Here is a 16,027-nt window from a genome sequence, read left to right as displayed (position 1 = left end):
TAAAATTAAATCGTGTTGGATGATTTTTAGCAATCTATTAATGAAATTTGCTTTTATCAAAAAAAAAAAAAAACTTATTGCATATATTATTCATAAGGGTGAAATCTCCAAAATTTCGACCAAGAACTCTAATATGATTGCCCTCATAGACAATATGTGAGCACTAGACAAGTGAGACAAGTGAGTGGGTATCTAATTTGGGTTCTTTCTTCTTCTCTATTTTGATTCAAAATTCTTTTTCTCTATTTATAATTTTTAAGGAACAAGTCTTTCATCGCCCACTGGAATTTAGGCTGTTGAACTTGAGCATTATGCATCTTCAAGTAAACCTCGAAATTGGGATTTTTGGGGAAAATGAGTTTTTGAAACTAACAAGTTTTAGGAATTTGAAATCAGGAAAATCCGTGAATTAGAATGAGCCAATGACATTAGAACTCCATATTTAGCTTCAGACACTCCATTTTTATTCTTATTTTATGAATCCAAATGGCTAGTGATTTAATAATTTCTTCTGAAAATCATTGCCTTTAAGCCACCTTATAATACATTCTAAGATATGAATTTATAACAATGAAGCCCCTATAATCACTAATTGGTTAATGCACATTGCTGCTTATTAAAGTGCACAATTCTATTCAATAAAGTACGCATTACCATTCAGTTTTAAGATAAACATTTGATAGACATACTTCAAAACAGTGACAAAAAGTACCATTACATGTAAGAAAAAAGACTTGGAAATGTATAAAAACAGGACACAATAAATGCATATCACAGCCATACCAAAGAACATTGATTTATCTGTCCTTTACTCTAGAAGAGATGGATGCTAATTAACCTGTCCTTTACTGCTTTTATCTTGGTAATACTTCGTTAATCTCCTGGAAATGAGAAGGCCAGTACATGTAGAATTCTGTCAATGACTTAATCCTTGCTTAGCAAATCATAGAAAATTTCTGGCCTTCTGTAATCTGATATGCATAGTGCCTGAAAACCAATAAAAGTCTCACATGATTACAAAGAGCATAACTTCTAGTAAATGAACATTCAAGGGGCAGTAAACCATTCATTGTCTGTTATTAAACAAGAAAATTACGAATAGAATTTAAAACGTCAAATAGAGAGTGGCGATTTGCACAAGTAACTTAGCTCAAAATGTTTATCAACATTATGCTAGACCAAAATAAGAATGAAATCTTACTTGCATTGCGAAGGCTACATGGATTAACAGAGATTCGGACCATGGCTTCCCGATGAATTGAAGACCAATTGGCAATCCTGATTTATCATATCCAACCTATACAAAAGAAACTCTGTTGAAATGCCTACAAAGAAGAATTGACGAATTTGGAATGATAGCACGAAAAAACATTTCAATACATACTGGAACAGTCACTGCCGGCAATCCCAAAAAGTTCCCTGCTATCTGATATCGAACTAGTGCAGCTGAAATGATAAAAGTCCAAGATAAGATTTCTGCCCCCTTTTCTTTTTTGGATAGAAAATTAGCCAATTCATGCCTATTACAGTAGTAAGAATGCAAAATGGATGATCAAATAAAGAAACATAACAAAGAAATTGGATTCAAGTGTAAGTCAGTCACTTCAAACCTCCATTTATGTAATCCAACTCTCCAGTCTTCAAAGCATCATCCTTTATTGGATATGCTGTTACACTGCCAGATGAATGGATGTTAAAGGACATGTACATAGATAAAATGGAAGTCATAAGAATTTTAGCATAAAAACTTCTTGTTTTATATCTGCATTATTAGCTGCTCAGAAACAAAAAAAGCATAGCTTCTTTTCAACTGAAAAATGTACCCAGTTGTCGGTGTAACTATGACATCTGCCTTGGCAAATATTTTCATGTAAAACTGCAGCTGCCGGTTCCTGTAGATAGTGAAAGACAAAAGGCAATGATTTTCAGAAGAAATTATTAAAATCATCGGCTACCGCTTTTTTTCCATGGGAGCCTCAGCAAAAATTTTGCCTGAATGTTACAAACATAGATCTCTTGCTACATGGTGAAAGGCAGATGAATTATTCTGAAACTCCAGCAAACAAGAAGGAATAGGTCCTAAGAACTAGACGAATCCTATTGGGCAGAAAATTAAAGTACAGTAAAGGGACTTACATTTTAGTTGAATTCAAGGTTCACCTAAAATTAAAGCTTTATAAGGTGAATAAATATGTCTAACAAAGCATTATCTAGTAACAAGCTTGTTTATGTACCACAAGAAACACTAGTGCAGGAAGGAACAAGGTAAGCTCCTTGACAGGAGTGGATACCTCTTGGTTATGAAACAGCATGGGCAAGAGCAAATAGCCTAAAAGACACTAGTTTTAAGAACAAGACTGAATTGGGAAATGGGAACAAACTGAAGTCCTCAAGAAGCAAGGATTTCCTAGGTTCAACCAAGAATAATGTAGTGGAGAGCGTAGTTTACACCTAAAAGAACCAAGGTCAAAATCTGTGTCAACATGTTAAGGATTTATCAGAGTCCATGATTTTTGCAAGTAAACTTCAATTATCTGTGTTAATCTTATGTGTCCATTTTCCTCCTTTCCAATGTGATAGGGTAAGCATGTTTCAAAAGAGGAAAAATATACACATCCAACATTTTCCAAAGATTGTGGGCAATAGTTTCACTGCACCATGTTATCTGCAACAAATAGAGCCTGTTGTCTGATATCTTCTTGGTCAAATTTTGTGAAATGCCTACCTAGCAACGGGATCCTAATGGTGTTACTCTGCCACCAATTTCATTTGTCAAGTAAATTTTGAAAGATGGCAGAAGTTTCCAGACTGTTAAATCATCAGTCTGGTAGTCTAATGTGTTTGTGCTTCTCTAAAGACAATCTCTAATACGGCACAACGATGGATGGAAGCCGTAAGTACCACAGAGTTATCCAGGAGGACATAGTTCGCAAGAAACTAAAAAGGCTTAGTCCAGATAGAAAAATGGGATTTCATCTTGAGGATAGCTGGCATGTAAAAAAAGAAGACGGATCAAATACAATCAACGAACTGAGAATGGTATTTATGGTTTTTTACTGCACAAGCTGCTGAACAAGATCACAGCATAAATTTATGGCAAGCCTTCAAATCTACATTCAGCAAGGCTAGTTATCACATTTACCGTACGCCACTTTATAACCACATTATTAGAGCACCTAAGAAATCATGTTCCTTATCTTGAGGAAGAAGACATCAATGATATTTCATCACTCTAGAATTGATTTTGTGAAAAAATAAAAATAGAACTACATGCAGTTGATCTGAACTGTACTTCGAACAGAGAACTGCTGCGTTGACATTATTTCATTGGTTTTTCAGGCAACGAGTTGTGATCAAGTTGAGCTAGATGAGGTATACAATGCTTTCATAGAATGAACATAAATAACTTGTGTGGGCATAACCATAGCATTTCCAGTGCATGGTTCAATGCTTTCCACTGTATTGGACAAGAAAAAAATACACACATTCCCTGAGAAACTTAAATGGCACTCCTGGGAAGCATATTCACTTAGCTGATTCAAGATGCACTGCAATGTATAATGTATATATAGTTCCTCTTAGCTGCCAACTGACATTTGATCCACAGACATCTTTGTACTTAACATTTTTTTAGGTCAGAGTAGTTCTTCATACTTACAATATAAACCCCTGTATAGAGTAGTTCTATAAATTTATATCTCTTGGCTTAAGTTATGAAATCTATAGTAATGGAGTGATTTGCTTTAACATAAACTGCAGAGTGTGTTCCAATTGTTTTCCTGATTGAATCTGTCTGGAAAAGCAATATTGTTTGAAATCCACAGTTCAAATTACTCCAAAAAAGCTAAAACAATATGAACTGTTTCATGCTCCATATGATATGCTATTCAAGTATCAGTCAGTCACACCCGAAGAGAATGATTGATTTGGATTTTATAACTAGTCTTCCTTCCATTTAGTTACCTTTATATAATCTGACTACTAGGATCTATTTGATGTTAACCAAATTTGCTTTCTATAATTCAAAAAATTTAACCTTGTTTATTTGACCAACTAAACAATCACTAGAACATAGTCTTGCTATAAGTTACACAATATAGATACACAATGCTTCAAATTGCTTTATCAACCATCACAGGACCAACACCACCAACAAAACAAGAAGAGCTAGCAACAGGGGATTGCTTAAGTTAGTTCAACTGCTTATCCTCAATATCTGAGTGTAGTGCAGATACATTTTTTTCAACCTTAATAAGGAGCCTTTCTCTTTATCATCAAACTATCATAACATCATCTTCTTAATCTATCTTTACTTAGAGACATAAGGTATGACCAGGCAGGTTGAACATTAAAGTGATGAACCCCTACTTTTTCATATTCAGGCTAAATCTATGGTAAAAGAAAAATTACCACAGGTTTTATGAGCTCGAAATTGCACAACTGTTAGGATATTCCATTCTAGTCAAGGTCTGATACCTCTTAAAGAAAGAGTTTTTGCAGGCACTAAAGACCTTGATACAGTAGGTGGGAAGCTGACACAAAACATGCCTATTAGCTTTTCAGGATTTTGATAGATTAAGAAGCATAAATCTTCACAATGAGTCTAAAAAAATTTGGTGTTATGCTAATCTATTATTAAACAATTTTGATGATATGAATAACAGTCATCATCCAATTTAGATTTAAACAGTAAAGTTGGATTACCTAATCATCTGGGCGTTCAAGTACTCCCTGCTGTTGAAGGCACCATAGACGGAAAGTGCTACCCTAGCATCCCATCCCAATTCTGCCATATCCCTGATAGGATTGATCCCAAAAGTCAGCCTTGCATATTTAGTATTATATCAAATGGGTAGTAATACAAATGGCATATTAATAATTGAAACTACGTACAACTTTTCCAGATGACAGGCAATTGAAGTACTACATTCAGAGCCAATGGTCAAGTAATGTGCTAGACGCATCACCTCTATCTCTGGCATGGTAACCTCTATGGTCTGGCAAAGAAGAAAGCTTGAATATGTCAGGAAGCTAGCATTTAAACTCTGAAATCAATATGATCAAATATAAAGAAAACAGTAGTGGCTTTATTATATATCAACTCTTCATCTAGGATTTCATATGGGATACATTGGAATCATTTGTAGAAGTCTTTGGAAGAAAGATAATGTAGAGTATGAAAGATTGAGCGCCTTTATATGCAAGCATAATAAACACACACACTTATTCATGTAAAGAGAAGTGCATTATCAGTACCTTCCAACCATAGACATCAAATAATTTGGCCAAAGCATTTGAACAGCAGACTCTTATGTCATCAGTGCAGTCATTGAACCACTAAATCAAGAAACCATGAGTAATAACATAAGCAATTAATCATGACTTCTGGATGTGGAAGATAATTTATAAAAGTAACATCCACCTTAAGACAGAAAAAAAATTGATGTACTGTTAATAAAATTTGTGGAAAACAAACCTCTCCATATTTTGCCAGTTTGATGTCAGATCTGCACTCTGGTGCCTTAAGTAATGGAAAACATACTTTAGGCTGGTACATTCTCCAAAAGAAAGAAGAACCAAAAAGGTCAAAATTCAGTTGATCTGACTAAATTGTCCATCAAATGGTCACTTGTTTTGTTGAATTAACAAACTTGTTGCGAATCAGAAAACAATGCAGAGCTTAACCTCCGCATTTGAATGTGAAGTAATATCTCCACATACCATTACTTGAGCAGATTGATCTGATGATATTGGGCCACTGATAGCTCCATACCTGGAAATTGTAAATTGGCATTCAAAGTCATTTAAAAAAAAAAAGAAAGTGTTCATGGGAGTGAATGTAATCTGACTTGGAAAGAGGAGATTAAGATTACTAACACTATAAGTGCATCTTCAATTGTACCAGTTAGTATCCCAACCATCCCAACTGTCCAGTTCAGAGGGAGAACACTGAAATCACATTTTGGATCAACTATCATGAAACCAAATTTTCTGAGAAATTGATGAGGTCAACAGATATGATAAATAGAAAATACCCCGAGTGTGGTACACGTCCAAATGTTGGCTTGAGACCAACAACACCGCAGAGAGCAGCCGGCATTCGTACGGATCCTAATCAAGCAGAGAAAGTGAAACAGAAACTTACATTAATTTTAAAAAGAAGAAGAACATTTTGAGACAGATGACAAACAAACAGACTGATGTAATAATAAACTGTATACAACTGGAATGAAAGATATAAAATTTCAGTTCCCACAAAAACTGGAACAAAAGAAGAAATGATTAATCTCCATACCAGTAACATTTTCTACAATGATGTGAAAGTTGAATCACTACAAGATGTGGCTAAAGCAAGGTAGAACATCAGATGAAATTCATTGAATTTTGATGTCTTCTCTTCTTAGCAACTCATTTGACACAGATAGAGAATATCTATGGTGTGAAATACATATATATACTGGTTCTTTTCCATACAGCAAAGAAAATGATCTATTCAAACAAAAGAGCATGACGTTTGCTGGTTCACGAGACTGTAAAATAATATCCAGTGTTAAAAGTAGAGGAGAAGAACATCAAAAGCAGAATGCAATGGAGCAATCTGGACTGCTAAGGGTGACATCAGAGAGAATCTAATTGAGGAAAGGATTCAATAAATCAACTCTAAAAGTGTCGATACAGCTTAAATAAGTGAGTTAAGATTTGGACCATGGGCATCTGAATAAATATTGGCAGAAACACAAGGCTATAGACTTGATACTGGTAAAGTCTCTATTGATATTACAATGTCATGGGATTAATGAAATAGTTGATGGTTTTAATTATTTCAAACATTTTTTCTATCCTGATCATATTGCTAGGATATTTGGTTCTTAAGAGTTAATACTTTAGAGCCACATAGCACCATTTTTGAATATTCAAGATGGTTCACATTTTGAGGGCCATAATCAACTGCATTTTCTTGATATCAATTGTCTACTCTTCCCAGGAAACCTTTACTTGGTTTTTTAGCTTTTCTTTGCGCTTACACATAAGTCTAGTGTGGAACAGGTAGTATTAGCTGAAGCAGGCTCTGTAATTTAGAACCAATATGTATTTTTTATTTCCCCTTTCATCGTTTTAAGTTGACTATGCCTTTGTTGGGATCTTTCATTTTTACAAAATTTTCTATCTTAAGAAGTGCGCCAAGCTACAAGTAGGACAACTTAGCATCGTAAAAACTAGTAAGAGCCGAGTAGATAATTGCTGCTTAAATTTGATTAGATATGGCTAATATCTAATGGCGTCTTATTTCAAATCTTTCAGGCAGTTGGATTGTTAAAATTGTGGATACCTATAGTAATTTTTAGTAAGAAAAAAGAGAAGTAGAACATGATCAAGTTTTACCTCCTCCATCAACACCAAGAGCAACAGGGCATAGTCCTGCACATACCACAGCAGCAGATCCACTAGAAGAACCACCAGCAATTCTGCTGCTGTCATAAGGATTTCGTGTTGTCCTATATCAATCATACAAAATCAGCAAATTTCCTAATTTCCAAAAGGAAAAAAGGAAGACTATTTTTATCAATCAAGAAAACCAATATTGATTCAAGGTTACAACTAAAACAAGTAAAGCCAGATTTCTATAATGAGTGAGATATGGGATTTTGTACTTACCCATAATGAGGATTTATCCCACTGGTTCCAGCTCCAAGCTCATGCATGTTTGTTTTCCCGACCAGAATGGCACCACATGACCTTAGGCGTTTAACACAGCAGGCATCTTCAATACACGGTCTTACTTTGTGTAGCCACTTTGTACCTCCTATACGGGCCATTTTGTCAATGAAATGAAAGCTTAAGTAATGCTCATTCAATCATAATTTTCAGGAATAAAGTTTATAACATTTCTCTAATGGTTAAAAGTCAGATGCGGAGAAAGATAAACCTGTGGTTGGATATGGTAGACAATCTATTTCATCTTTAATGGCAATCAGAACTCCATCTAGAACAGATATTTGCTCACCTGAAACAGAATTTTCTCGCTATAAAAAGGTACAATTTACCAAAATTCAAAGACATGACTTTGTTTCAGTACTCATACATTCAAATCAATGAACCAGTTTCACAAATCATGAACAGGAAGAGTATGTAACAAAGCTTCTTATGCTCAATTTTTCTGCAGAAATGAAGGATCTGATAACCTGTATAATCACCAAATGATATTGTAGTTTGAAATTAGTGTCATAAGGAAATTTGCCTGACAATTCTAACCAGTTATACCAGATTTCGTTAGTGAAAGCCTCAATCAGAATATATATTTAGCTGCTCATCCAAAGGGGCTTCTGCTAAGATGAAAATTATTGCCAAAACAAAAATGCAGTGAAAGCATAAGGTGTTGAAACAGAAAAAGTTTGATTAGAACAAAATTGTTAATTTTTAAACTTCAGGGCATAAGTCTGTCGCAGTGCTTACTTGTATAACTGAAATTTCTGTAAAGGCGAACAATTTTGTCAAGAAAATAAAAATTGAACTACACAGTTACAGTACAAGAACTTTGATATATTCCTGATATTAATTAACAATGGACAGAAACATCTTTTCTGGATTCCAGCCAGTCAATTTTCCAACAGCATAAAAATCTGCAATCCTTGAAACTCTGAAGACATCAAGACATTGCAATATGTGGCAAGAAACCATGTTCACCTTTCGAATACAGACAAGAATGCATACCTCGTTCATACCGATGAGTTGATTCGGTAGCTTGTTGTAATATATCTTCAGGATTGAAATCAATAAAGAATGACATAGGTCGTAAAGGCTTGGATGATTCATTTACAGCTGCTATAAACTTCTTTGCTACCTGAAAGAAAGAAACAATGAATTTCCTAGAATTGAACGGATGAGCATTATATACATGATGACAATTAAGAAGAATGCTGGAGTAAAATAAAAGACAGAGAAAATGGGCTTGAGATTTGTTTTTCTGACTGACTATACAAGAAATTCATATTGATAGTTGTGAAAAGGATGATCCAATAATACCATGACAGGGGTTACTTCTTGAGACATATATCTTCTTGAATAATCCAGTATTGTCCAGCGTTGAAAACTAAGTTTTGGATTAATTTTATTCATTTCCTCTGAAGTTTGAAGACAATCAGTAGCCAATTGAACTTGTTCCACAGGAGAAAGATGATCAGACTTGGTGCATTTTTCTTCTTCACCATGCCCTGCCAGAAAAATTTGCATTCAGAGGCAAGCATACAGCTTCTTTCAGTTTAATGTGAAAAGTACACATCCTTTCAAACAAATAACTGTGACCACGAAAATTGGAATGATTAGAGGATACAAAAAAGAGCGTTTCAGGGTTTCTATGTGTACAGGTATACTCCTTATTCCCCCTAATTTTGTCACTTGTGATAGACACGAAAGTAATAAAACCAGACTAAATACTAACGGGCAATGGAACCATTGCATATCACTTTCAGTATTTCTTGACATATACATTTCTTCTATCTTAAAGGACTAATTCCAATGCAAAGTAAAATGCATGTAAGTACCAACCTTCATGAGGGTGCAATGGCACAAAAAGAGGTGATTCTTGCAACTCCGCAAATGAAACTAGCTGCAAAATACTGGCCTGTGTTAGCTAACTAAAAGGACCACTATGCAACAAGAAGTCTTTTAGTATAAGGCTATATTTACTGATGCTTCTACTCAAAAATATAAAGTGATGCAAGATAGTTTGACAAACTTACAAAACAAAAGAAAGGGGTGTGAAATCTCCAACAATGAGAAAAGAATACGAAATGATTCAATTTTTGTTTGGATCCAATATTCTTTGGAAAAATATTTTAAAATAATTGTGTAGCATTGTTGTGAGATGAACTATGATGTATGTGGAATAAATTGAACTTAAAATAGTAAACTGATGATTGGAATGTATTTAAGGTAAAATCAAATATATTCCAAATAATGGGGTATTCAAAAGAAGACAAGAAAACCAAGAATTTTCACTGTGTCTTAAACAAATAAAACAGCTTGTGTGTAGTTAGTATTTCAGTGTATAATCCATACATGTCAAGAGTTTTGGTTTTACAATGCCCAAGTAATTATTCACTTTCTTGACATATCCTTCACAAATAAAAGTTTCCAGTGCAAAGACAATTACCTTACTTTCTTATGCTAATAGATTGCTTCCAAATAATAATAAAAAAAAATTGGCCAAATTAAAGAGAATTTTGCAATGCATCTATCAACATTGATTTTGCAGAGAAAACATTCAGAATATGCTAAATTACATATTACATATTATCCATGATGACCAGCAAATAAAAATGTAACTTTACTTTCATTGTATGGGGATTCGAAAAAGATAATCATACCCTATGATACTTAATTCTTAACCAAGTTTACCCTAGTGGCACCAAATACTTTCATTTTTCTTCGTCCATTCTTCTTTATCCCTAAAAAGATTTTCTTTTCAAACTTAAATAAATGCTCTTGTTTTCATCTGAAAAATAGTTAATCATCATAACTCATCATGTGAAATTAAAGAGTAACGCCCATTTATAGAAGTAATTCCTTATCATGCGTTAATTGTTAAAACAAATAGAAATTAAATATTCAGTAGTATATTTCACTTGAAATTTTTCCTTCTTTCTTTCTTCTTTTTCATGATTTATATATTTTTATTTTTCTTGTTACAATATTTAATTATCACAAGTAGAAGAAATTAAATATACGTATGAAGTAAAAATATTTTAGGATTAATTATAAAAACTCCCCCTTAAGGTTTAACCAGTTTTGTATTTTACCCCCTAACGTTATATTTTTCTTACTTTATCTACTAAACCGTTAGTCAACTCTAACACTGCATAGCAGAAATGTCAAAAAGATGTTGATACCCCCAAGGGTTAACTATAGTAAATCCCCTTTAAAGTATAGCTATTTTATATTTTCTTCGCTAATATCATTTTTTTTAAATTTGTCTATTCATCTCTAAAACCATTAGTCAGCTAAAATATTTTGAGCCACTCAACATACATGCGATAAAAAAGTTTTTTTTTTAGAAAAATTTAGCAATTGAAATAAATTTTAATAGCATCTAAGCATGGTATATTAAAGGAAAAACACTAAAAATTTTGAACTCCAAATCAACCATGTTTCTCTTTTTTAGTATTATCAATAAAAAATGTATACTTTTATATAAAAAAATATATAGCTATTAAAAGAAAATTTTAGTTATATGCACATTTCTAAAGAGAAACTGACAATATTCCAATCATTTTTAGACTTCTAAAGATATTTTTCACATATTATTTTTTTAATAATATTTTTTGTTTGCTTTTTCCCACTATTGAATCAAATTAGCAAGATATTCTCCTCAATCTAAAAAAAAAGGTGTAATTACGAAATGAAATTTAACTAGAACCATATATATATAAATTATTTTTTATTATTATGTTAGGAATATTGATTTTTTTAGATATTAATTGTTCTGAGTGTTATCCAATATTGGAGTTCATTAATGATTTTTATAATAAATAAACAAATTGATAAAAAAAAAATGATGTTAGGGGATAAAGCACAAAATAAACTATACTTTTAAGGGAATTTACCATAGTTAGCTCTAAGGGGTATAAATGTCTTTTTGACATCACCATTACACAATGTTAGAATTGACTAATAGTTTAGGGAGTAAAGTGAGGAAAAATAATGTTAGGGGTTAAAGTGCAAAAGTGGTATACTTAGGGGGAGTTTTTGTGGTTAACCCTATATTTTATCAAATGTCTATGTTATGAACAATCAATTATTATTTTTATTATAAATTAGTAAAATTACTTTATGCTATTTCTATATTTTATTAACAATTAATGCATCATATGTTTTCAACAAGAAAAATAGCTGGTGATGTATACATAATAGATATGACACAAGCTAGAGTAAGAATGAGAGGATAAGCTACAGCAAGTCAAAATTTTATAAAAATATTAGGACAAAATAAAAGGCATTAGTGGCATTAAAAAATGAAAAGGAACAAGGTTAAAAAAAAAAAGAAAGAAAGAAGAAAAGGAAAACGAAAGTAAGACTTAATAGAAAAACTTATAAGACAAAGACACATTTGTCCAACACATTAATGAAGCATTTGGACCGTTAAATGTCTAAAACTATGTTTTAAGACTTGGACCAGGTATCGACTCGATCGAAATCAAGGGTCAGGGGTCAATGGATTTGATCGAGTTCAATCGGGGTTGAATCGGATAATGTCATAAATAAAAATTATTTAAAAATTAAAATATTGTATATAAAATATCTTAGAGCATGTTGATATTAATAAAGGTATATTTATATATATTTGATGTTTCAAATATATTTAACAAGAAAGTACAAAGAAATTAGAACGATCAAGTAGCAATTTATATTATTCAATGAACATTAACAAGTTTAGAATTAAAATTATGGACTTGATTGAAAAACAACACCAAATTTTAGGGCAACATTTATAAAATATAAAATATTTGAGGTATATTAATAATTTTTAACAACCTCGGGGTCAAAACATAATATTGAAAATGCTTTGACCTTAAAAAAAGCTTTGACATCGTTCCTGTTTTCCGGTCAAACCCGGTTTTTGACCTAGTTTGACTGAGTTTATGTCTATCCGATTTTGTGGGATAACTCGCACCAGATACTTGGCCTGCTCCTGGACGGTCCGGTTTGAGTTTAAAAACATAGGTCTAAAAGCGCTTAGTCATCAGGGTAGTTTGTATATTTCGTGGACACAAACGGGGTAAATTGCTACTCACCCATAATTATATGGGGGAAGGTGCAATAAAGCCTTCAAACTAATTAACTATAATGAAAAAAAGAATATTGAGTATCTGGATATGCTTTTCTTTAAATTAAAGTTTTCTCACTTCAGGTTTTGTCCACTTTAATGGACCAAAATGATATTCTGTTCACTGTAAATTGGCCGACTTCTAAAGTTAAGAATTAATGAGTTAGGATGTGCTTTAAAATTTTAAGGACCGGCATAATTTATTGTAAAATACAATAATAATCAATGTTTTTGATAAAAAAAAAAAGAAATTTATTAATGAGATTACTGGAAATCGTCCACTATTAATTTGCTTGACAAAATTTGCGGGAGAATTTCATAGAGATTCAGAAAAGTTAGCTATTCAGTCAACTTAATTTATTTTGTCGGTCAACAAAATATTTTTTGTCAGTAGATTAACACTTTTATATACTTGAGCTACTAAAACCAATCAAGAAAAGAAATGATACCTTATGAATCAGATTGTTTCTCTTGAGGATGTATAACATAAGACCTCCAAATATTCTTGACTCCAAGAGCCAAGCAAAAACTTTAACTAGAAAGCCAGCCATTCGAGGTGCTACACAATGATATAAAGTCAATCAGAAGAATAAAGGTATAAGGCCTTTCGCAAAATGACTTGACTCAATTCAACTCTGTTAGAGTAGGCGTAAGGTACACAAGTGACGATTGATTAAAAAAAAAAGAAATTTAAACTCTATTAAATTGCAGATAAATGATTGAGAATTTATTTCTCCAAAAAGAAAAACAGAAAAAAACTAAGTACTTATTTCAAATTGGAGACTAAACAAAACAATTAGCTGTTGTAAACAATGTATGAAAATGTTAGTCAATGACTTATAATACCAAATGCCTTTTTGACATTGTATTGAAAAATGTAGAACGTGCCAAAATTGACACGTATTCTTTCCAAGTGGGACATCAATTCTTGGCCTAACCAAAATCTGAATATCCCTATGGTAGTCTATTCTACACCTTCAAAGTTCATCTTCTAAATTCTGATGTTACAATTCGAAGCCAAAAAAAAAAAAATTTATGGGATTGAGATACACAATGGCTTGGTTTTAATTAAGGGTTTTCTCTTTTTTCTTTTCCTAGAAAAAAAACCAGCAAATTTTCGACAAAAAATAAAATGGTAAACTAATTCCTTTCCAGTTGTAACTTGGTCATGAGGCTCCATCATTTGAGCCGCCAGCCTCCTCTGGAAAAAGGGACCACCCAACATTGTACTTGCTTCTAGCACTTGATTAGCTTGAGAGATTACCATTTATATCAGCAATATAATTATATAAATAGAACTGACTTTTTCCAAAAAAATAAAAATAAAAATAAAAAGAATAGAACAGATTTCAACGTAAGGTGGAAATTTTGATAATTAATCCCATTATCAGCCAAAACCATGGAAAAAGTTAGGGAGGGTGGACAGGAAGAGGAAAATTCTATTTTGTCCCTTATAAACTTGAAAATTTTCAAAGAGATACTTTTACAAATAAAAATTTGCCCCTAACATTTATAGGATTTTTCACATTGGACCACACAGTTCATAATTTCATATTATATTAAAGGAAAGAAAATGCAATCCTTTGCAATGCACGTGCATGCATACTAGTCAATTCCATCTATCTTGATCAATCTTTATCATCAATCAAGAGCAATCAGACACCAAATCCTTCATCATTTCTTTAATTTGTCATAACTACATCCCAAAAATATTATAAATACAGAGTTTTTCTAAAAAAGAAGAAAACACAACACACACACACACTCACGGGCACACACACAAACACACACAGTTTATGGAGTGTAAGTGGTTTCATGCATACCTTTAACATTGGCTCGGAGATAAACTTCCTTGCTGTCAGGGCCAAGATCAACACTGTCAACGGGCTTGTAAACCACGCCTTCATCTTTCAGAAATCCCATTATTCCAATATAATTGGAACGTTTTTCTGCTATATATGCATATATATGCCTGTCTAATCACACATAATGTTCAGTGTGTGTGCGTGTGTGTGTGATGTGTGAGCAGTACTGTTGAGGGATAAATGCAGAAAAAAGAGTTGATGAAGAAGAAGACTTTCCAAGAAAAAGACACCTTCTTATTTACCCAAGGCCACACTTATATACAGGTAACTATATATACAAGTTTGAGTGGGGGAAAAGAGGGGGGGTGGGGAGGTGTTGGGAGGCTTTAAGGGGTAGACTACAGAAGAGTTGGTGTGGCGGAGATGGCGAGATATTAATTAACGAAGACAAAAAAAAAAAAAAAAAAGTAATCATCTTGCTAGCTTTCTTGCTTGCATCAACATCTACCGTTTCTTATAAATGAGGCTGTTGGGAAAAAAACAGAAATGTGAAAGAGATTCTTTGCTTCTTAGGAAGAAAGTCATGTTCAAAAGGAAGAATTGTAAATTTGGTCCCTTGTAGTTTTTGTTATTTACGATTTAGTTCATTACTTTGTTTTGTTTCACTTAATATCTTTAAAGTAATTATACATATCATCTCTAACGAAAAAGTCCTTAAGAAATTCAATCTGGTAACTAAAGCATAAAGTTCCTAAATGAAAAGTTACAGAATTACCATGCAATAAATGAGGAGAAAGAATTAGGTGTGATTGTTGTGTGTGTAAGTATGTATAATTGTTATTTTACTTGCATTACCTTCTCATGTAAAATATACATTGTATTACCTTGTTGCAAGGATAGCTTTGTTTGTCTGCATAATATATCGTAAGAAGTATAATCTTTTATGTATTTGTCCATCAAATCTTTATAAAATACAACTATAGGACATAATTGTATCTTCCTCAAATGCATGTGCATCATAACATACAATTAATTGGTAGTTTCTCATCTTTAATTTCAATGAATTAGTAACTTATGCTAATGGAATTCATGCTTTCATCCTTAAAGAATTTGAGTATACAAATATATATGGATTAATCTTTTGTACATGACAATGTATACACTGTCAGTTTTCGATAAATGATAACTATATAAAATTTGAATTTGAATTTCAACTTTTACACGTGTATCATGGATTTAACGGTGATAGTGTATACAATGTCAATATATGTATATAAGATTTACTTGATATATATATATATAGTAGGTACAATTTGTCAAAGTTAAATGTATTGGATTGAATTAAGAAACAGTCGAAACATAAAGGACCATAGGTGTTAAAAGTAACATATAAGTAAGG

General features: G+C 32.5%; 1 protein-coding gene across 2 annotated transcripts; it reads right to left on the bottom strand.

Moving 5' to 3' along the window:
• Positions 1-610: 610 nt before the first annotated feature.
• Positions 611-14,938, bottom strand: LOC113777649 (fatty acid amide hydrolase-like). 2 transcript variants are annotated; one of them, XM_027322803.1, is made up of 20 exons: positions 14,647-14,938; positions 13,273-13,382; positions 9,547-9,607; positions 9,025-9,212; positions 8,713-8,842; positions 7,928-8,005; positions 7,657-7,804; positions 7,384-7,496; positions 6,036-6,111; positions 5,878-5,949; positions 5,686-5,773; positions 5,477-5,548; positions 5,257-5,337; positions 4,894-4,997; positions 4,705-4,797; positions 1,824-1,892; positions 1,611-1,675; positions 1,385-1,446; positions 1,202-1,297; positions 611-987 (listed from the first exon to the last, which is right to left on the bottom strand). In XM_027322803.1, exons 1-20 carry the CDS (start codon positions 14,744-14,746, stop codon positions 925-927), a joined length of 1,869 nt encoding a protein of 622 aa, XP_027178604.1. In that variant the 5' UTR covers positions 14,747-14,938; the 3' UTR covers positions 611-924. The 2 variants fall into 2 exon arrangements, with proteins under 2 accessions (XP_027178604.1, XP_027178605.1); XM_027322804.1 differs by having other exon boundaries at positions 5,722-5,773; positions 14,647-14,937.
• Between the last annotated feature and the right edge of the window lie 1,089 nt (positions 14,939-16,027).

The sequence above is a fragment of the Coffea eugenioides genome, chromosome 7 (assembly GCF_003713205.1).
Source record: "Coffea eugenioides isolate CCC68of chromosome 7, Ceug_1.0, whole genome shotgun sequence".
Classification (NCBI taxonomy): Eukaryota; Viridiplantae; Streptophyta; class Magnoliopsida; order Gentianales; family Rubiaceae; genus Coffea; species Coffea eugenioides.
This window is presented reverse-complemented; position numbering and strand designations above follow the sequence as displayed.

What these genes read in the sequence shown, in the direction of transcription:
- LOC113777649 (XM_027322803.1), bottom strand. Translation starts at nt 14,746, where the DNA reads ATGGGATTTCTGAAAGATGAAGGCGTGGTTTACAAGCCCGTTGACAGT. An exon ending in GCCATTGCACCCTCATGAAG is followed by an intron (nt 9,213 to 9,546) that starts GTTGGTACTTAC and finishes TTTTTCTGGCAG; the next exon opens with GGCATGGTGAAGAAGAAAAA. An exon ending in TCTACCATATCCAACCACAG is followed by an intron (nt 7,805 to 7,927) that starts GTTTATCTTTCT and finishes TGGCCCGTATAG; the next exon opens with GAGGTACAAAGTGGCTACAC.